The sequence below is a fragment of the Pseudonaja textilis genome, chromosome 1, assembly GCF_049901715.1.
Source record: "Pseudonaja textilis isolate UNSWEBS1 chromosome 1, rPseTex1.2, whole genome shotgun sequence".
NCBI classification, from domain to species: Eukaryota; Metazoa; Chordata; class Lepidosauria; order Squamata; family Elapidae; genus Pseudonaja; species Pseudonaja textilis.
Window position 1 is genome coordinate 93,990,281 of NC_141990.1, and position 21,647 is coordinate 94,011,927.

At 38.4% G+C, this 21,647-nt stretch overlaps 1 protein-coding gene across 1 annotated transcript; it reads left to right on the forward strand.

Annotated features, from left to right (window-relative positions):
- The first annotated feature begins 17,168 nt into the window (after window positions 1–17,168).
- On the forward strand, window positions 17,169–21,540 carry CCDC185 (coiled-coil domain containing 185). Its single transcript, XM_026705412.2, has one exon. The coding sequence runs from the start codon at window positions 17,538–17,540 to the stop codon at window positions 19,614–19,616; it is 2,079 nt and encodes a 692-aa protein (XP_026561197.2). The 5' UTR covers window positions 17,169–17,537; the 3' UTR covers window positions 19,617–21,540.
- The last annotated feature ends 107 nt before the right edge of the window (window positions 21,541–21,647 follow it).

Below are 21,647 nucleotides of genomic sequence, written 5' to 3' on the forward strand. Positions count from 1 at the left end.
AAAACAGATTCCCAATATATTTTTCATGAACATGACAGGTAAAATATTGTCTATACCTGTACTTCACCACAATGTATATGTATTTTGCCATTTGAATTTCTTACTTACAAGATTTCTATAAATTTTAAAAATACAGGGATTCCATAGCTGATTCTTGAATATGTTCAACATTTCAGTGTCTTTAGGTTGGACTTTAATAATAAATTGGCTGCCTATCAAACTCTGAATTATGCATTTTGTTTAACTGTATTTTTCATGCAGAACTACAGTTATGAAGTAGAACTTAAAGAATCTCAAAAGGACCAGAATCTGGAAAGGACCAGCCCACAGTGCTTCTGCCAAGGTTGCAGGAGGCCACTGCAGCCAAAAACGGAGCTTGGGAGCCTCTTTTCACTAGCAGAGTGCTCAGGCATCCACAGGCACTCCTGACACGAGTGATGTTGAGCTGGCCATGCCTACCCCAGCCCCCCAAGGTCAAACACAATCCTGATGTGCCTCTCAATGAAATCGAGTTTGACACCCCTGTTTTAGTGTCTTAATTATAATCTTTTTAAAAAATTGTCAGCCACCCAGTCATTTACTGAGATAGATGGCTATAGAAACTGAATGAATAAATGCATACAAAAATACAGTAGAAGGATTTTCTGGAATTTTTTTAAATTGCAGTTTAGTCTGTAGCCGTGAAATTTTTCAGTGGTTTCCCATACATCACCATTTTCACTACTTTAATTTTCTCAGAACAGCCAGCATAATTTAGGTATTCTTGCCTGTTGTAACTTTAGTGATTAAGTTGGGGGAAAGTTTTTGTTTTTATAACATTACAGATTAATATTGTCAAACGAATAACTAAAATGTCTCAAAGGCTTTATGATCTTTATTTAGAGGACAGGTGTTCCACTTCTTTTATAATTTTGGATTATAATTTTAATATTTTGAGCCTCTTCCTGAATCTAGTCAGTCAAATTTCTACACATACAAATGCAGCTACACTACTAATTTATATTTGTATTTATTTTCAGTTCTCAGAACAACTGAATATCTAGCGTAGCCATTCTGTTTTCCATCTCCATTTCTAAATGATGTGACATTTTCAGTAAGCTATGCATCACTATCTCAAAAATATTTTTCCTTTGTAGTCCCTACAGTTCAGATTCAATCAATGCACATATGGTTTTAGAATTTTTATGCCATTATGCATTTCTTACACTTATTTTATAAAGAGCCTCCCATTTGTCCTTTTACCAACATTACAATATAAGATCTGGAGATCTTTGTAATCTATATCTCCTTTTGATTAACTTGCTTCATTTACCATCCTGGTTACTTAACTGGTCCAAACTGACAAGTAAAACCTACAATTATTTTTAATGCTAAGGTAGAATAGCAAGACCTGCATTTGTTGACAATCAGTTGTCCCAAATTTTCTTTTATTTACATTTTTTATGAACTATTGCACAATGTGATTCCTTAGCCTAACTTATTTCCCATCTGCATCTGGGCCAGGATGATCCAGTTGTCTCTAATATTATTTTTAACACTCAGTTTCAAAACAATTTATGAAAGTATACAGAATAATACAATGCACATAGCATTCTTTAACTGCAAGATCTATATTTCATAAGACAGGACATTTAAACATTGTCAACATGTTTTCATATGGTCTGGACATCTTTATCTATTAAAAGAAAGTTGTGTTCACTTGTAGATTTAGGATGTTATTACTTGAGGAAGTCTTAATCTCTACTTTTTGTGCAACACATTATTATTGTTGTTGTTATTGTTGTTGTTATTCCTTCAAGTCTTTGTTTATTCCTGAAAAGTGCCGAGACTACTAGTCCCTGTAGTTTTCTTACTAAGATTTCAGAAATGGTTTGTCCCTGTCTTCTTCCTAAGACTGAGAGACAGTGACTGGCCCAAAATCACCCAGCTGGTTTCATGCCTAAGGTGAGACTAGAATTCATAGCTTCCTGTCTAAATAAATAAAAATAATCTGAGGAATATGGGTGCTTTAGAAATATGAAAAATAAATAAATATTTTACTAGGTAATTAAAATAACAGCAACATATATCATTGTATTAGGTCCTAAGAACCATTCAAGACTACTGTTCCCAATATTAAAAACTAAGGGGATGATAATGCACATTTTTAACAAACATTTGGAGTTACAGGGAGAAGTCTTTACTGAGAAATATTAGATGCTATTCCTTAGCCCTATTTACTGAATATAGAGGGGTCTGCTTTCTTGTTAAGTGAATAGATAGAAAGTCCATTACCATTGCTTTAAAAACAATCCCCTGATGCTTCCTTCCATTCCCATTTATCAGGAAAAGAAATTAGCATTAATGTGGAAGGAAAGAGAAGAGGATAACCAACAGTGAAAACTGGATTGACTCAATTACAGCAACAGTAACTTTGAGAAACTTGAACAGCCAAGTTGAAACGGGCCTTCATCCTGGAGAAGGTCTATGTGTGTAAGTCCCTAATAGTCAATACCAACTTGATAGCATATAATCAATAATTCAACCAATAAATATAGAAATGCATTTTACAAATGCCCACTTGTGTTCATCATAAGAAAATACTGGAGTGTGAGAATTTCATATTTGCCTTGAACTATAGAATTAGCTACCTGAAAATGAACAGTATGTATAGTTTAAAAATAATATTCTATGACTATCTGCCTATATAAGAACATATCTTTTGAGAAGTAGGAGCAGATAGCTAAAAAGGGAAAATCTTGTAAATAATATCTAAACCAGTGTTTCTCAACTTTGGCAACTTGAAGATGTGTGGACTTCCACACACCTTCAGATTGCCAAAATGGAGAAACATTGATCTAATACGTGTTTCTCTTGGAACAAAGTTTGTAGACTTTGCTTTTTCTGAACTCTTAAATCCTGTCATGAAGGATTACACTCTGAATAACATCCTTTATTCTTCATTTAAAAAAAAAAAGAAATACAGGAATTATGATGTTATGGTGAGTATCAGAGATGGTATTCAGCAGGTTCTGACCAGTTCTGGAGAACCGGTAGCGGAAATTTTGAGTAGTTCGGAGAACTGGCAAATATCACCTCTGACTGGTCCCGTCCCCATCTATTCTCTGCCTCCTGAGTCCTAGTTGATCAGCTGGGTCTTCTTTTATTGCCCTGCACAGGAGAACGGACCTGGAAAGCAGGTTAGTGGGGTGTGGAGGCAATGGGATTTTGTAGTAACCTTCCCCCAGGAGTGGAGAGGGAATGGAGATTTTACAGTATCCTTCGCCTGCCATGCCCACCAAGCCACACCACAGAAATGGTAGTAAAATATTTTTGAATCCCATCATTGGTGAATATGCTGACCTAGGAATATTTGTTGTGCCAAAAATTCAATGCAACCATTGCATACCTGTGTCATAGTATTGAACTGAGTGAACAAACAAAGAATGGAAAGAAGACAGGGTGAGTTCAAATATGCAGAGGTTCATTCAGTCATGACCTTCCTACTATCATGAACACGATTTCATGATAGTGTATTTATTTTGGACACTAACAAAAACTATGCGTAATCTATAATTACAGTTCTATAAGATACAAAAACAAAATCAGAAACCAATATTTTAATGTAAAATATGCCTCTTGTCTGTGCATAGCCTTTTAAATGAAACCTGAAAATAATCCATCTCTCTGGGAAGGATCCATATTAATTCAGCACTGAAGCAACGGTCCATGTAGTCTGGTGGGTTTTTTTTAAAGTCATTTTCAGTAATGATTACAAAGTGCAATGTAGAAGAAATTTATCACTTTTCTGAATGTGCTAGAGTAGTAATTTTTTTCAAAAGTGGTCATTAGGATTCCAAAAGGAAAATAATAGCAAAAATAATGTACAGGACATTATAAAAATTAATGGCTTTGTATGTCAATTAATGAAGCTTCTAGATTCTTTGATTTTGCTGCTATCCCAGTTATTTAAAACTTTTCTTTGCCACTGGGCAAATAATATGCCCTGATAAATGAATAAATCTTCTCTTCATATAACTTCAAGATGGAAGGGTTGGAAAATCATTACATGTTTGATGACAGTTGCAATATCAAACTGATTTAGAAGATGTGCTACTTCCAAGAGTATAAAGCAAAAATGATAAAAAGACATCAATAAAACTATGCTTACATTCATCAAACAAAAGGCAATAGAACATAAATATACATACTGAAAGAAAAATGAGCACCTCGGAATGGCTGGAGTTTCCCTCCCCCCCTTCCATTTTCTTGAAGCAAACAGAGCATTTTCAAACTGAAGATGCAATCTATGACAACTGTTCCCAATTTGGCATCTTCCATTTGACATCTTCCAGCCTTCAGACATTTTGGATCGGCATTTTGGAACTGCAGTCCAGACATTTGGAAGGTAACAAGTTTCTGGCCCAGTTTGATTTCTATCTTTAATTAGTCTGTTTTTTTAAAAAAAAATCACCCCTGCTGATATATTTGCAACCTAAAATATGTTCCTTCCCAGTGGTGGGATTCAATTTTTACTATTGGTTCTGTGGGCGTGGCTTGCTGGGCGTGGCAGGGGAAGAATACTGTAAAATCTTCAGTCAGAGGTGGGTATTTGACGGTTCTCCAAGCTACTCAAAATTTCCACTACTGGTTCTCCAGAACTGGTCAAAACCTGCTGAATACCACCTCTGTTCCTTCCCCTATAAAGGGGAAAGTCTAATGAAATCCTTTTACTGTTAATTATGTCAGGTCCCTCAGAATAACCTAAGATAAATGAATACAGAATAACCTAGGGTAAATAAATACTGAAGAGAATAATTTGATTTGTAAGATCAAATAAGTATACCTGACTGATAGTTGGTTCTGGACATGGTGCCACCTGTAGCTGAAAAGGAAGCTCTAATGAATTAAAGTTGCTCATTTCTTGAGTCATGCTAATCAACTAAAACACAGGTTGAAACTTCAAATGTGACACAATTTGGTTTAAATTCAAAATTGAAAGGAATGCAAGATGCAGTTCGAACATATTCAAGATTCTTTCTGATAAAAAAATTAGATCAGAGGCTATAATAGAGAGCAATTGGAACCCAAAACTTCTGAAGGAGGTAAGGTGAACTAAAGACAACTTTGTGAAAGTGGCGCTGACTACTGTGACAAAGAATGAAGAACTCAGAAATAGACTGCTTCTTTGGAACCTCTCCAAATTTGGAGAGGACAGGAGATTGCTCATGTGTGTTTTGGATGGCTGCTTCTCACATGGAGACTATGGGACAGCAGTTTTCCATGAGTTTTGAGCAATGGAAGAGTTTGGGTTAGCCATGTTGCTCACAATTGTTGTGAAGTTTTTAAAGGACACTAAGTTTGCAAACCTCACTTTCTAATCTCTTTTGAAGAACTGCTGCACCCTTGGTTTGGACTTCCTAGCAGCTGGAGGTTGATGTTTTATGTACCCTTATGTATCCAAGGGTGCGTGATGATCACCTGCCATATTGAACACCCCATATTTCGAATGCTGATTTATTAGCCATTACAGCATTCCTAGGCATCCCAGATCAGACCTTGCCACATCAAGTATCATGATACAATTGAGGGATCAATGGAAATCTTCTTCACATCTTCAGAAAACTTAAAGTAAGCCTCTCTCGGTGTGCCTTGTGTGCTGCCTTCAGATCCCTCAACTAAGGAGAATTTCCTCTCACCTACAATGAGCACTCTGGTGTAGGAATGTGTTAGCTGCTGCTAAAGAGCTTTGTTTCCAATGATGCCAGAAAAAAAAGGTTGATAGGTCTTCTACACAGTAAAAGTGCATCCCTCCACACTTCCTATCCACCTCCTGTCCCCTCCATCATCTCCCTATGAGGCTAAAATTCCTAGTCCTATCACCCAGCTATCTGGATGCTGCATTTTATATCTGTTGCAGCTTCTACTTTATCTTCAAAGGCAGCTTCGTATAGAGTACATTGCAGTAGCCCTACTGGTGATAAACACACGAGTTACTGATATAATTCCTCCTGGTCCAGGCAAACCATAAATGGTTGGTGAAGTTGGTGAAAGCCCTCCTAACTTCTTCTCCTGTGATTCGTGGCATGATTCTTTTGGAAAGCATACAGATATGACTTGTCTGCCAGCAACACATTCCTAGCAGCCTGGATGACTTGTGGGTACAAGCCATCACGAAGAGATGATTTCTGCCTTTCCAAAGTGATCTAATGCTATTTATAGAATGTGGTAGCAATCCTGCCTTCTCCTTCTTTACACTGCTTGACACCTCAAATCAGAATCTCAGTGGAAGAAGAGAGGCATATTGCTACTACCTTAAGAAAGTATACATGGAGGGGACTGGATTAGAACTGCCTATTTCACAAGGGGTCTTTTTATCTCACTATCTCTCCTTGCCTTCATGCCCCAGGACTAGCAGCACCTTTGACATTGCCTGTCAACGTTTCAGGCAGACTAGGAAGTCAAAGTTATGAATAATAATACTCCTTTTATTGTAAGGTAACAGAAAAAGGATCTTGCAAGTCTGTTTATGCTTCCCCTTTCCTTCCCTTTAACTTTGCAAGAATTACGGGCAGTCACGTCAGAGACATCTTCTCAAATTATATTTCTGCTTTGAACTCAAATTTCTCTTATCTGACTGTGTGTTGATTGCACTTCCTTCTCCTCTTCCTTAAAGTCATTCCTACTTTCCATTACAATTGGCATAAGGGAAATGACTGGAGTTCTGGAAGAGCCTCTGGGTCTCTCTGCTCATACTAACTATATCAAGAAGTGAATATTTACTATTGTCAGCATTATGAGTAGAGATGGCATAGAACTCTAATGTATAAGTCAATATTGCATATATGCTAGACTGTGAGAGAAAGAGTAGAGTAGAGTAGAGTAGAGTAGAGTAGAGTAGAGTAGAGTAGAGTAGAGTAGAGTAGAATAGAATCTGGAAGGGACCATGGAGGTCTTTTAGTCCTGACAATTGCTCAAGCAGGAGAACCTATACCAGTTCAGCTAAGTGACTCTCCAGTCTCTTCTTAGAAACCTTCAGTGATGGAGCACCCACGATTTTGTAAGTTCCACTGGTTAATTATCCTCGCAGACCATGATTTAATTTTTTATTTTAATTATTTGTACTTATTTATCCGTGCCTTCACTATTTTTACAAACAACTCAAAGCAGTGAACTTATCCACCACATCTTCCTCCTCCTATTTTTCCCACAACAACAAGTTTTTGAGGTGGATTGGGTTGAGAGAAAGCCATTGGCCATAAACAACATCATTTTTACAAGCTACTGCTCACTTTGGGTGTTGGGGTTGTTGGTTTTTTTTGAGACAATACCTCTCTGACCATATTAAGAAAACACTTTGACTTATGCAGTTCTCATTTCTAACCTACACATTCTTTTAATTATAGGCAGAGCAAAGCGTGGCCCACATTCAGTACCCGGACAATACTTTCTCCATATTCACTATAGATTTCTCAAACATGTAGCTGGATAATTTAAAGTGTATGCTCTACTTCCAGATGGTCTTTTAACTGTTGAGTTCTCTCTTAGGCAAATGCAGCTGTCACATCCTAACATCTGCATAAAGCCTTGGGAGGCTGATATCCTTTTCATTCATTCTGCTGGGACCAACTTCATGTCATTAACATTCAGAAGAGGAGAAGGAGGTGTCAGACCAGAGAATTAGTACTAACGCATGATAACATATGGCCTTGTCAATCATATACCAATCATTAAACTTACTGGCTGCCAAGATAGATATAGAAGAAATGCTACACTGAACAGAAGGGAGTGCCATGTGTCTGTTTGTGATGTATCCTGTATAATTATTCTTAGTGCAGTAAGATAATTAGATCTTGCTCTGCCTTTGTCCTCTCAAGATTTAATGACTTCACATTTAGGTTTCAGCAGACAAGTTTTGATATGATTTGTAAACCATGGTTTATGTCACAGCTTTATGCCAACAAACTATAATTTAAAGAAACATGACCCATTGAGTGTAATGAGATTAACCAGTTTAGTATATTTGTTTTATTTGTTTTATGCTATTTTATTTTTATTTGATTTTTTTTGCCCTCCACCCTAGAAGCCAGGTCTTGCTGAAGCATCCTTTAAGCCTCTACTTTCATGTCACAACATTACTATGTCTACAACTATAAGGATCCTGCTAAACATGTAAAATCTATTCCCTCAAATGTCCTGAATTAAATGTTGAGAACAGCGGTGTCAAACTTGATTTCATTGAGGGCTGCATCAGAGTTGTATTTGACCTTGGACAGCTTGGGTGGGCATGGCTATGGTGGGCATGACAAGTGCTAAGGCATGACTTTCCTCAGACTCTCCCTCACTCTCATGATACTCTCCTTTTGGGTCTCAAAGTCCTGCTGAACCACCATGGAAGCCAAAATGGGACACCAGGGGGTGGGGGGTTGGTTAGCAGAAACATTGCAGGCTGGTTCCTTGGTATTTTCAAACTGGCTCTGCAGGCCAGATCTAAGCACCTCACAGTCCGGATCTGGCCCACAGGCCTTGAGTTTGACACCCCTTGTCAAGGACCTCAGGGTAAAGTTTATAAACATCCCAGTCAGCTATGCTGTTCCATTCAGCTGATATAACCCTGTACCCTGGCTGACCCATTTTGGCAATCAGAAAGTCAAAAGGGGCAATCAGAAAGTCAAAAGCAAATTCTCAAGTAGAGACGTGGTTTTGATCAGGAATCCAACCCCAGATTATTAAGTCTATGATTCAGGGGAACAGACGTGTTCCAGGCAGGCAGGATGGTCACAAGGCCCATATTAAGATGTGGCTCTGCCAGATGGCTTGGGGCTTGAAGTGCTTGATTTAAGCAAGAGTTAACCCCATGTCCGCCCACCCTGTACATCCGGATGCCTCCTCTTCCGTGTTGTGTAAGTGATTTAATTCTGTTTATATTGTGATTTTCTTGGGTATATTTATATTTGGTGATTTTTAATGTTTTTATGTTGAAAGCCCCCCAGAGTTGCTTTGAAATGAGTTAGGTGGGAAAGAAAGGAAGGGAGGAAGGGAGGGAGGGAGAAGGAAGGAAGGAAGGAAGGAAGTCCTTGATTTACAACAGTTCATTTAGTGACCATTCAAAGTTACAATGGCGTTTAAAAATGTGACTTATGACATTTTTCACAGTTATGTCCTTTGTTACCCCCCCATGATCGCGTGATCAAAATTGAGGTGCTTGGAGACTGGTTCATATTTATGATGGTTGCTGTGTCCCCCAAGGTCATGTGATCCCCTTTTGCGACCTTCCGACAAGCAAAGTCAAAGGGGAAGCCAGGTTTATTTAACAAGCAGGCTACTAACTTATCAATTGTTGTGATTCACTTAATAATTGTGGCAAGAAATGTTGTAAAATGGGACAAAACTCACTTAACTACAGAAATGTTGGCTCAATTTGGTCATAAACTGAGGACTACCTCCAAATAAATAATTCAAGATCAATTTGGGATCACTGTTTATATTGTCCAGGCTGATAGCCATGTGATGTTGTTTTTAAATAAATATTTTAATATTAGAATACAAATAATACTTACCAACAAAAGATACAGTAGTGTTTATAGAGGATGGAAAGACTATACATCAGTGTTTCAACCATGCCAATTCTAAGTTGTGTAGACGTTGCCTGAATGGTCTCATTCTTCTTTCATAATGCTTTGATACTACTGTCTTTAGACGTTCATGCTTGAAAAATCTCTGCCAGAGCTACATGAGCTCTTGCTTCCATGGGTGAATTAAAAAATCCTTAATTTAGGAGAGAAAACATACTGGGGTACATATGTAGTTCCACAGACAACTGTTGCAAGTCTTCAGATGGCACAGTCCTTTCTTTCTTTTTTCTTGTTCAAATAATTTATGAGGAAGCTGTGGAATGAGAAAAACGGTGTAACCAAAGGGTCACTTTTGATATTACTGGAGGTTTTGTTGGAAGTTGTGTTTTTTAAAAAATGCACAGTACAACCTCATTTTTCTTAGAATGAAGAAAAAAAACATGAAAGAGTAAATATAACATACTCAAAAACTATGCTGTGATTTAACTAAGATTTCCAGTGTATGATCTTTCATTGACTCCTTAGGGTTCTCTTCTGAAGTTTTTAGAAAATATTTCCTTCTTATTCACCCCAAAAAGCGTTTTCCTTGCTTTTGATTTACAATTTTAATGCAAAACGGAACAACCAGTCTACATGGTACATAGAACTGTGGGAGAAAATTAGATTTCAGAAGTGAAATTGAGCAAATAGATACAGAGGGTTAGACAAAAAGAAGAAAAGTTGTGAGGGAAAAAGGATTTAAATCAACAGGAACATTCCACACTCCCAGTATAATGGAAAAATAATGTTGTAGGAGTAATAACTGACATCCATATCTAGGGTAATAACGTTAGTTTAATGAAATAAAAATGGCTAAAATTCTCAAAAAATCACAAAAGTAAACAAAAAGGACCTCTCTTTAAAGAGGCTAGTCCTAAAGAAACTTTTGCCTAATACTGGAGGTTTTTTTACAACACTAATTCGCCATAGCTGTGTTAGCTGCATTAGCATTAAGATCTGGTAAAAAGATAAACAAGTCTGGACAGTATGATGGAAGAGTTAGGTTTTTTGTTTAGTGAGGTGTATAAATTAATTGAATGGTCTTCCAGAATCATGGAGTTTAGAATTCTACTGCCAATCTCACTAAATGAATGAAAATTGTTCAAGTGCAAATTATTTGTTAGGTATTACTTGTTTGTCACCATCATTCTCTTTCTTACAACACACCTGTATTTTGTTGAACTTCCAGTTATTGTAAATTATTACTTAAGGAACCAATTTTTGTAACTTGTTTAGCTAATGAAAGAATCCAGGGTTATTGGAACAAAAATAAAGAAAACATTCTTCCAAGTGCTGGCAAACTCTGTTTATGAGGACTTGTCCCGCCCGCAACTTAAAGTATTATTTACTCATCATTAAGCAGGATGAAATTATGTGGTATATATCACATATTTTTATATTAAATTACCAAATGATCCTGAGATGTCATTGGTTTTTTTGCATTATATTGTCAATTTGTAAGTTTTTAATTATCATACATACACAGGAAATACTCTCAGGTGCATTTTCACTCAAAAAAATCCCTAATTTGTGTGAGAAAGTTTTAATGAAAGATGGCATTTTTTTAAAAAAATGGAAGATACATTAATGGATTTTGTAGATGCTTTAATAAAACTCTGCACCACAGCATACAAATCATTTTAATAAATAAATGTTTAAAATATATATTAGGATTCTTGGAATTAGTTTCCATCTTCTTGGACAGTAGGTATTTCACCAATCTTATGTTCTCTGCAAATGTGATAAGCATTTTTCCTTTCTGATAGAGTTAAGCTGACAGGCAAAGGTTCCCAGAGCAAAGATACCATTTGTATAAACAATCCACAACTGCTCAGTTTCAAAGCAATTAAGTGTCCAGCAAAGAGCCTGTTAAAAAGTGAAAGGAAGGAATGGGAACAGGAGGGAACTGAACATTTCCTCTGGTGGAGGCAATCAAGTTATAATCAATGTTAAAATAGAAGAAAGGAAGGCTACAGATCCGGTTAAACCAGCAGCAGGTTTCTAGGATATCAAACATCTGGCCCTGAAGACAGAAACATAAATCTTCCTTAACCAAGAGATATACAAGCATCAATCATATGTCTCACTCTTCACAATTACTTGGTGGAATGTCTACCCTCTGGTTGGAAAAGACAGAGCCAAAATAGTAATTTAATTCTGCCTTCTCTTTGTTACTTGATAGCATTTTGTTGTCGTCTTTGAGCAGATAATATATTGAAGTTGTATAGAAATATTTTATTTTTTAAAAAACACATATCCATTGTTAGACAGCCAGTTTGGGATAGTGATTAAAGGCACTAGACTAGAAGTCAGGAGACTGCAAGTTCTAGTCTTGCTATTGAAACAGTCGCTCCCTCTGCCCTGCCTAAAAAGGCAAATACCGCCAAGAAAATGGCAGGAATCTATCGAAATAATCACCAGGTATAAAAACTGACTTGAAGGTATAACACCACCCCCCCAAATCATGAATATGCATATCACACATACACATGTACTTTGCACCTCTCAGTTCATTCTGAGCTTTAACTTTCCTGAAATTTCTGTAATAGTGTGTATATATACCCTTTTTTAGATCTACCCCATTTATATGCACAGTATACAGTGATGCACAAAATGTTACCTATTATTCAGACCAGTCATTTGTATGAATGACTTATTGTATAATTTGCTATTCACTTTTGTCTGTCTTGATTGTTCTTCATTTTGAGATTCACATATAAATATCTCACATGGAAGAACTGACTAGGTTTACACATAGTGCTAAACTATAAATATTTCGTTTGATTTTGTCTCAGTATGTTGTATGAGCTTAATCATTATGGTTTGGGCTCACTCAAAATTGTGGCTTATTCAAGAAATTGTGAATAAAATATAGCCAGTGCCGGTAAAGAAACCCACCATGCCAGTAAAAAAATCCAATACCAAACCACAACCTAAAAAAAAAAAAATCCCCACCAATGAACCACAAGACTCCTGCACATGCTTTATATGCTCTGTAACTCTAAAGGTTAACGAAAATTCCATCAGATGTTCTCTATGTGAAAAATACGCTCATCATGACTGCCTCATCATGATCCAAGCAAATGACTCAATTCCTAGAAACATCCAATTATGCATTTCCATTTTTCTGCCCACCATGCAAACCCAAACTGGACAAACCTGTTTGAAAGAGTTGATTCTATAGAAACATGAATATCATCCCTTGACACCATAGGAGCATTCCTGGACAATTTAAATGAAAGATTAACTAACCTTGAAAAAAAAAAAAGAAGACACAACACAAAAACCTGAACATCCAATAGCTACAAACCAACAACCGCAACCTAATCCACAAAAAACCATAAATCCAATAAATAATGATATCCCAATCCTCGTCAGAGAAGCTGTCGAGCACGAATGAAAGTGTCCTAATGCCATCTTATTTGGTCTAGAGGATATCAATAACGATGATATCACAATTGTCCGCAACATCATCAGTGACCATCAAGCATCAACCATCTCCCCTGATGAAATACTTGACATTTCTCACATTGGCCGAGAGTTCAAAAACATAGATGGCTCTGTGGCCCCACGCTTCTGCAGAGTCATTTGCAAAAATGAATTAAGCAAACGTAAATTCATTTATCCTATAAATTCACTCGCCAAAAACATCACCAACCATAAAAACCTCTGATCTCATCCTGACCTAACCTTACAGCAACGTGCCCGCTCCCATATACTATGCACAGAACTCAAAAATCATCTAGACAATGGAAAGAAGGACCTGTACATTGATTACCATGCAGACTGTATCAAAAGAAAGTCACACAACCCACAACTCAGCATCCAAATCTTTTTCAACCAATCCACCATCACTCAAGACTAGGCACACATGCCCCCAACTACCTCAATTCAAACTACAGCTGGCCTTAAATGCAAGCTACTCAATGCAAGAAGCCTTGTAAATAAAATACCTGAGTTTCTCCTCTTACTAAATATGGATAAATTTGATATCATATTTGTCTGTGAAACATGGCTCAACGCATCTCTCCCTGACTCCATTACCTCAGTAAGAGACTTATCATGTTTACCGATCCGATCGTGAAATCCGTAGAGGAGGTGGTGTTGCTATCTTCTATAAAAACTCCTAAACTCCATCTAAAAAACATCCAAGTTACCCAAGAGCTTGCTCTTCCTGAGACCATTATCTGTGAACTGACCTTAAATATCACATTTCAGTTCTTACTATGTTACAGAGTACCTGATTATGACATTGAACATGTAAACAAGCTAAATACACTACTAACATGGGCAGCATCCTGCCCACATGCTTTTATCTTTCTTGGTGACTTCAATCTACCTCATATTAACTGGACCCTAAATGAATGTACAACTGAACCCATACATGCAACGTTCTACAATGCTGTAACAAATCTGGGACTGGAACAACTAGTAACCAACAATACTAGGCTTAACAACTGCCTCAATCTCATTTTCTGCAATAGTTTGAATTCAATTTATGGAATACAAATTAAAGAACCCTTTTCCAACAGTAACCACGACATGATTGACTTTTGTCTCAACATATGTCCACGCAAAAACCATCACAACGACAAAATCTCCAATTATAACTTCAAAAAAGGCAACTATGAACTTATAATCAACAATCTCTCTTCCCTTGATTGGCAATTTCTATTCACTCGATGCAATACTGTTGAAGACCATTACAACATATTCTTATTAGAAATCAAAAGAACCATTAAGCTATATGTACCAATAACAACTCCCAAAACCAGGAAAAACAGATTACCCATAACAATAAGGAAGCTTCAATCCAAAAAGAGATCACTTTGGCAAAAAAACAAATCTGGTCACGTTGCCAACTTCAAAAGCCGATAAAAAAATCTATGCCACCAGATAAAAACTGACTGCACTAATTATCACATTAAACAAGAGGAAAACCTTCCACGCACAAATTCCACCCGTGCTTTCTACAATTTGTAAACAACAAACTAAAAGACTCAAGGTCCATCCCACCCCTGAAAGGACCTAATGGCAAAGACTGCAACAACAACACCATCAAAGCAAACCTCTTTAACACATTCTTTGGCTCAGTATTTGTAAACAGCAATGGATCAAGCCCAGTACTTCCTAGTCAAACTACAGACAACTACAATGATCTAATACATATCGATTTTACAGAAGACATTGTTGAAAAAGCACTGCACTACCTAAAACCACCCCTATCTATTGGACCAGATGGAATATGTGCCTACTTCTTAAAAAAGCTATCTACTGCCATAGCCGGACCTCTAAGCATAATCTTTGAAAAATCTTCCAGGACCAGCTCCTTGCCAAAACTATGGTCACAAGCCACAGTCATCCCCATCTTCAAAAAGGGAAACCCCAGCCTAGTTGAAAATTACAGACCAATCTCCTTATGTTGTGTCACCTGTAAAGTCATGGAATCAATTATTAACCAATCCATTATCCTCCACTTAGAGACAAACAACCTACTCTCTAATAAACAATTTGGTTTCAGAAAAAAACTATCCTGTAATCTGCAACTCTTACATTGCAAAAACATATGGACTACACAACTCGATCAGGGCAAAGCAATAGACGCAATCTACATAGACTTCTGTAAAGCCTTTGATTCAGTGGTACACGACAAACTACTACTAAAACTAAAATTTTATGGTATCTCTGGACACCTACATAACTGGATAGAAGCATTCCTGTCAAACAGACAACAAATGGTCAAAATTGGGAGCTTCCTATCAAATTCTGTACCTGTCAACAGTGGTGTCCCCCAAGGCAGTGTTTTAGGATCAACTCTCTTCATACTCTACATAAATGACCTCTGTGATCATATTAAGAGCAACTGCGTTCTCTTCGCTGATGATGTAAAGCTATTCAACACCACAGACAATACTACACCCTCCAAAAAGACCTTGACTGTGTATCAGAATGGTCAATCAAATGGCAACTTCAAATCTCAACAAATAAATGCTCTGTCTTACATATTGGCAGAAAAAAATCAGAAAATAAAATTTACAAGCTAAATAGTCAAGACCTTGTTGAGGATCCAAACTTTGTCAAGGATCATCTCAAATGATCTAAGTGCTAGAGCCCACTGTAATTACATAGCCAAAAAAGCATTAAGAGTTGTTAATCTAATCCTACGTAGTTTCTTCTCTGGTAATATCATAGTACTAACTAGAACATGCAAAACATTTGCTAGACCTATACTTGAATACAGCTCATCAGTCTGGAACACATATCATGTATCTGATATTAACACAATTGAAAAAGTCCAGAAATATTTCACAAGAAGAGTTCTCCACTCCTCTACTCATTGCAGAATACCTTATGCCACCAGACTTGAAACTCTAGACCTAGAAAACCTAGAACTATGCCACCTCTGGTCCAATCTAAATATAGTATATAAAATCATACATTGCAATGTCATACCTGCAAATGAATACTTCAGCTTCAATCATAACAATACAAGAGCACACAATAGATACAAACTCAAGGTTAACTGCAGCAAACTTGACTACAGAAAATACGACTTCAGCAACAGAGTGGTCAGTGTTTGGAATACTCTACCTGACTCTGTGGTTTCTTCCCCAAACCCCAAAAACTTTAACCTTAGACTGTCTATTGACCTCACCCCCTTCCTAAGAGGCCTGTAGGAGGCGTGTATAAGCGCACCAATCGTGCCTACGGTCCCTGTCCTATTGTTATTTTTCTAATAAGTATTTATCTCATGTATTCAAAACTATATTTATTCTTATGCCTGTATCTTCTAAGCAATTGACAAATCAAATAAATACTAAAAAAAAAATACTAAATTGTAACCAGGGATTCTTACTGAACACAGCAGGATTGATTTCTCAGAAAACTCAATTCAGCTATTTTATTATTATGCAAGAGTACAACCTTACATCTGTTCAGTAGGTAAACTGATGCTGAAACAGTGTAAATTAGAACCATAGAGACAGATGAGCTAGTGAGGCCTTCAAATCCAACTGCCTGGGCAGTGTAAAAATCCAAATTAAACATCCCAGATGTGTAGTCCCTGTCTGAGCATATTGAGTCAGCTGCATTATATATCTCATGAAGGCTGGCCCTCATGTCTAAGTGTACACGCTTTCATTGTTGAACTATTCTGTCAGGAAAATTTTTTAATGTCCACTTGGAATCTGCCTTCCTGTAACCTGAACCAAGTACATATACATGTCTTGCATTAAGAAATAGAAAAAAATAAACACTTCTATGTGATATATTTGAAAAATTCCATCACATCCCACTTCTAAAAGCTAAATAGCATTAAGTGTTGTGAGGGATTCATATCTAACCTCTATACCGAAATTCTTCAGCTGTAACTTTTAGAAACATCCTATTTGTTTGCTTTATATCTTGTTAACATCAACCCTGGGAGCCATTTTTGTGAAGGGGCAAAATCTCAGGCAACGATAAGTTGTCTACGATAAGTTGTTTGACGAAAACTCGGGTGACATTTTCCTCTCATGGAATGCCCTATTCTTTCTGGAAGAATAGCCATATAAGTGAGCGTGTGGCATTGCAATTTGCATTGAATCAAAATGCTTTTGATCTAACAAGAGATGGGATTCCAAGTGTTACTGCAGCGTCCCATTCCACTGATCTTGTGGGAAGTTGCAGTTCTGCTGGGATCTGGAGAGGCACTGCGCCATCCAAACGTCTGGTTCTAGCTCACTTCTAGAGCCTGGAGCCCTCGCGCGTCGCGCCGCCTTTTTTTCCTTCGGCAGAAGAGAAACCAGGGCCAGGTAGGGGTGAGTGGGGCAGGGTCGCGTTGCGGCCAAACGTCGTAATGGGCTCCGGGAGGAGGATGGGCCCCGTCTCCCCCATTGTGACGCGCGCTGATTTTCACTATGCTGCGCAAGTCGCTGCGTGAGCAGCGGGCAGGCCACTTCGGCCATGAAGCGGCAACAGCAGCGGCGTCGGCCGCGGCGCGGGTCGGGGCAGTGTCTTGGGGCGGAGAGCAGGTGGCGCGTCTCCCCGAGCGACAGAGGCGCGCCCAGCACCAACAAGGGCCGGAAGAAGCCGCCCGCCGTGTCCTGCTGTAGTCTGTCGGGCAGCGAGACGCAGCAAGAGATGACGCGCCGGAGAATCAGCCCCGGGCGCTTCTCTCCGCCGCAATGCTTCCCGGACGCGGCTTACAGCTCCGAACCCGAAGCGGCGGGAGGCGAGGGCTGCCTTGGGCGCCTCCAGCTGGCGCAAATGTACCGCGACGAAGGCGGCTTGCTGTTGCCGCGGAAAGGCAAGTACAGGGGCGCTTCGCTCCCGCACACTAAGGCTCCAGCCATCACCGCCGCTTCGGGCCGTCTGCGCCGCCCCACTTTGCCCCAACAGCACCATTACCTCGCTCCGGCCGGCGAGGGCTGCGCTACTCCGTGCACCACTTCTTGTACCACTCTCTATGGCGGAGATTTCCAGCCCCACCATGAGCTACCCGGCCGCTCTCCGGCAGGCAGGTGCACCCGGGTGGAAGAGCTGCTCCGGGACGACCAATGGGCCAGTCCTGTGACTAGAGCTCTGGAATATGGAACGGACTTTCCCACCGACGTCAGCAAGCCACCGTCAATTTGCCCGTCTTCTTTTTCCTTCACTCAGATCGACCATAAAGCTTCTCCCAAGCTTGAGAAGAAGGAACCCAAAAGAAGGGATTGGCAGGAGCCCTGCGACAGCAGCCCTAGCCTGGTAGACCTGATGCATTCCTTGAGACAGTATGAGGAGGAAGACCCAATGGCTTATTTGCCCCCTAACAACACTTCACATCATCACCGTCACCACAGTCACCACAAGAGCAAGAAGGGAGACGCTCAGGTCAGCCTCCATGATCTGACTGAGAAGAGATATGAAGACATGCTTCCAGAAAGGGACAAAAAGCTTGCTGCTTTGATGTTAGCTAGGCATCAGGAGGAGGAAGACATGAAGGATAGGCAGCTCCAGGTCTCTGAGGCTTGGGAGAAGATGAGGCGGAAGGAGAAAAAGCACAAAGCGAAGTTGGAAAAGGAGAGGCAGTACCAGTTGGCAGACAATGTGGACCAATGGCAGAGGGACCGGGACCAAAGAAAAGCCAAGGCGAAGCTAGAGGAAGAGCAACTAATGGCTGCTAGGGAGAGGGATATTTTGTTGCGTGACAAGAAGTGGAAAAAGCTAGCTAAAGAGCAGGAGTGTAGACGTAGAGAGAAATTTGAAAATGCTAGGCTTCAGGCTGAGTATAGAAAACGTTGCCAGGAAAAGCAAGTCTGGGATAAACGGTTGTTGGACCGAAATGTCAAAGATCAGAACTCTCATGCATACAAAGAGAAGATGCTGCAGGCCCTGGAGAAGAGGCTTATAAAGGAAATGGAAAGGAAGAAGAGGAAAGTAGAACCGAATGACTATAAGAAACTCAAGCCCATGCAGATGAAAGACCCAGTTGAGGATAAGCTCAAAGCTGATGAGTTGTACAAGAGACTTTGCATTGAACAAAAGCTTCAGAGGTCTCAGGAAATCCTGGAGCAGCTGCTTGAAGAAAGGAATAGAGAACTAAAAGAAAAGTCATACAAGGAAGAAGAACATGGCATAGTAGCCAAGGCGAGAGCTAAAGAGACAGAGGAAGAAAAGAGAAGGCGCAAGGAGATGTTGTTGCAAATAGCTGAGATGAAGATACAGCAGGCCAGGGAAATCATGAGCAAAAATATGCAAGACAGAGTACAACATATAAAAGAAATTAATAGTGCCAAGGAAAGGAACCACCATTGCCGTAAACAGAAGCTTGAATATGATGAAAAATGCCACCTACGGGAATTGCAAGAAGCCTTAAGAAGAAAAGATCTGAAAAGCAATCAGCTTCTAAGGTACAAGGATGCAGCTATTGAAGACTCTAGGAGAATAGCCAGAGTCCCATATGGCCTTAGAGACAAAATGAGAGACCTGATAAACCACAATACATTTGATCCAATGGCTTTAGATGCCCACCGTAATCCAAATTGCCCCAGAGGCCTGTAATGAAGTTTAAGGAAACAAACTGTCTTCTGCCAGAGTTGATGGTTGCAATGCATTCATTTTGTAGAACTCGGCATTGCTGTACACTCAGCCTTAATTACTGTTTGACTGATAAGTAACGTGGTTTAAAGGAATTTACAATATACACTAAAAGCTCTGATGTGCATTTGTAATGTTATTATGAACGGAAAATACTGACCATTATCCACATTTTACTATGAACAACTTAAATGCTACATGGAGTATAGCTGCAACTTAATGCAATACATGTATTCCTGTAACAATGATTTTTTACAAATTATATTTCACAATGGACAGTTTCAGTTAAAAAAATTATGTTTTACCAAATGTGACATTTAAAACATTTCAGTTCAAGGAATTCATTGGCCAATCAAGTATTAATACAGATTGTTCTCTACTTATGACCACAATTGTGCCCCAAATTTCTGTTGCTAATAAGACAGTTGTCATTCCCCATTTTATGACCTTTTTTGCCATGATTATTGAACAAATCATTACAGCTGTTAAGCGAATCTGTTTTCCCCATTGATTTTGCTTGTCAGATGTTCACTAGAAAGGTGGTGAGAATCTCAGAACCCCAAGGATGCTGCAACCTTCATAAATATGTACCTGTTGCAAAGGACCCAAATTTTGATCATTGAAGAGATGCTGCCATGGTCATAAGTGTGAGAACTGGTCATAAGTCACTTTTTTCAGTCCCATTGTAATTTTGAACAGTCATTAAATGAACGGTTGTCAGCTGAGGACGACCTGTACTAGTATTTTAATGAAAAACATTCCAGTAATACTTTTCAGATCACTATTTTTATATGTCTAAATAAGCCAAGCAATAATTTGCAGTCCATATGTTAATCATAATTCCCATTTATTCTTTTGGGGTTTATGAGCCTTTCATGAGATTTAACAGACATATTGAATGTATTATTTTATGATATTAGAAATTTAGTGTATGGCTGTGTACTTTAAAGACTGACACTGTGTTGTCAATGCTAATTTTGTAAATTTTCATAATGCTAATTGTATAATTTTATAAATCTTTTGATAGCAACCACATAAGCGCTAACCATCTATCATTTAAGATACTTTAAAATAAAGCCTGATCAGAATCTGTTCATATCTAAAAAATATGAAATTGTATTATTTGATGTTTATATTCTGAGATTTAATTTGCCAATAAGCATTGGCTATATTTGGTAAATTGACTGGAAAAAATAAACACATGAGCGCACGAAACACTTGTAAGTGTTCATAAAAACTTGGTAGAAAGTTTTTCAAAGCATGTTGAACTTAAATTGAATTTGCCAAGAGTTAGCACAATAAATAAACCCTACAATTTTTGTGGTTTTTTTTCATTTCATTTTTTTCATCATACATGAGTGTAGCTGTAAAGTTGAATTATAGATTGACTGAATTTGCTTTGACATACATTTTTTTAGAATGTGTCTTAAACTAGATGTACCAGTTAATATTTATGCAATATTAGAGAATAATATTGAAGACACATTACACAAATGACCATGATGAACTAAAAAGAATTGGCAATGTTTTGCTTCTGAGATCCTTAGCGGTAGATAGTAGGTTAAGACCTCACTAATGTTCAAGGCCAAAGGCAGCATGATTGTGACCAGGGTTTCTAGCTTACACGCTACTTCCTCTACATTACACACATTATACATAAGACCTATATCAGTGATAGAAAAGTTTCCCTATCTGCTGATATCTCATATTGCTGGGAGAGGAGGCTTAAATGTTTAAATGGGAAAGACTTTCTCTTATCTACCCTATTATTTAATTGTGTTCATATGAACTGCAGAACTGCAAAAAACATATGCCTGTAAGAAATCCTGTGTATTCAAATAGCTCCTTGAGCTGCTGTTGGTGGAATATCAAGAGTCTGGAGAAATAAAGCTGCACTATTGGCTCTGCATTATTATTAGGTGTAATACAGTAGATTAGTTCCTGTATACCTCAGTGGAAGCAAATCAGCTTGAACCATAGTACTTACTTAACTTG

Excerpts from the sequence above, each read along its gene's own strand:
- CCDC185 (XM_026705412.2), top strand. The coding sequence starts at position 17,538 with ATGAAGCGGCAACAGCAGCGGCGTCGGCCGCGGCGCGGGTCGGGGCAG.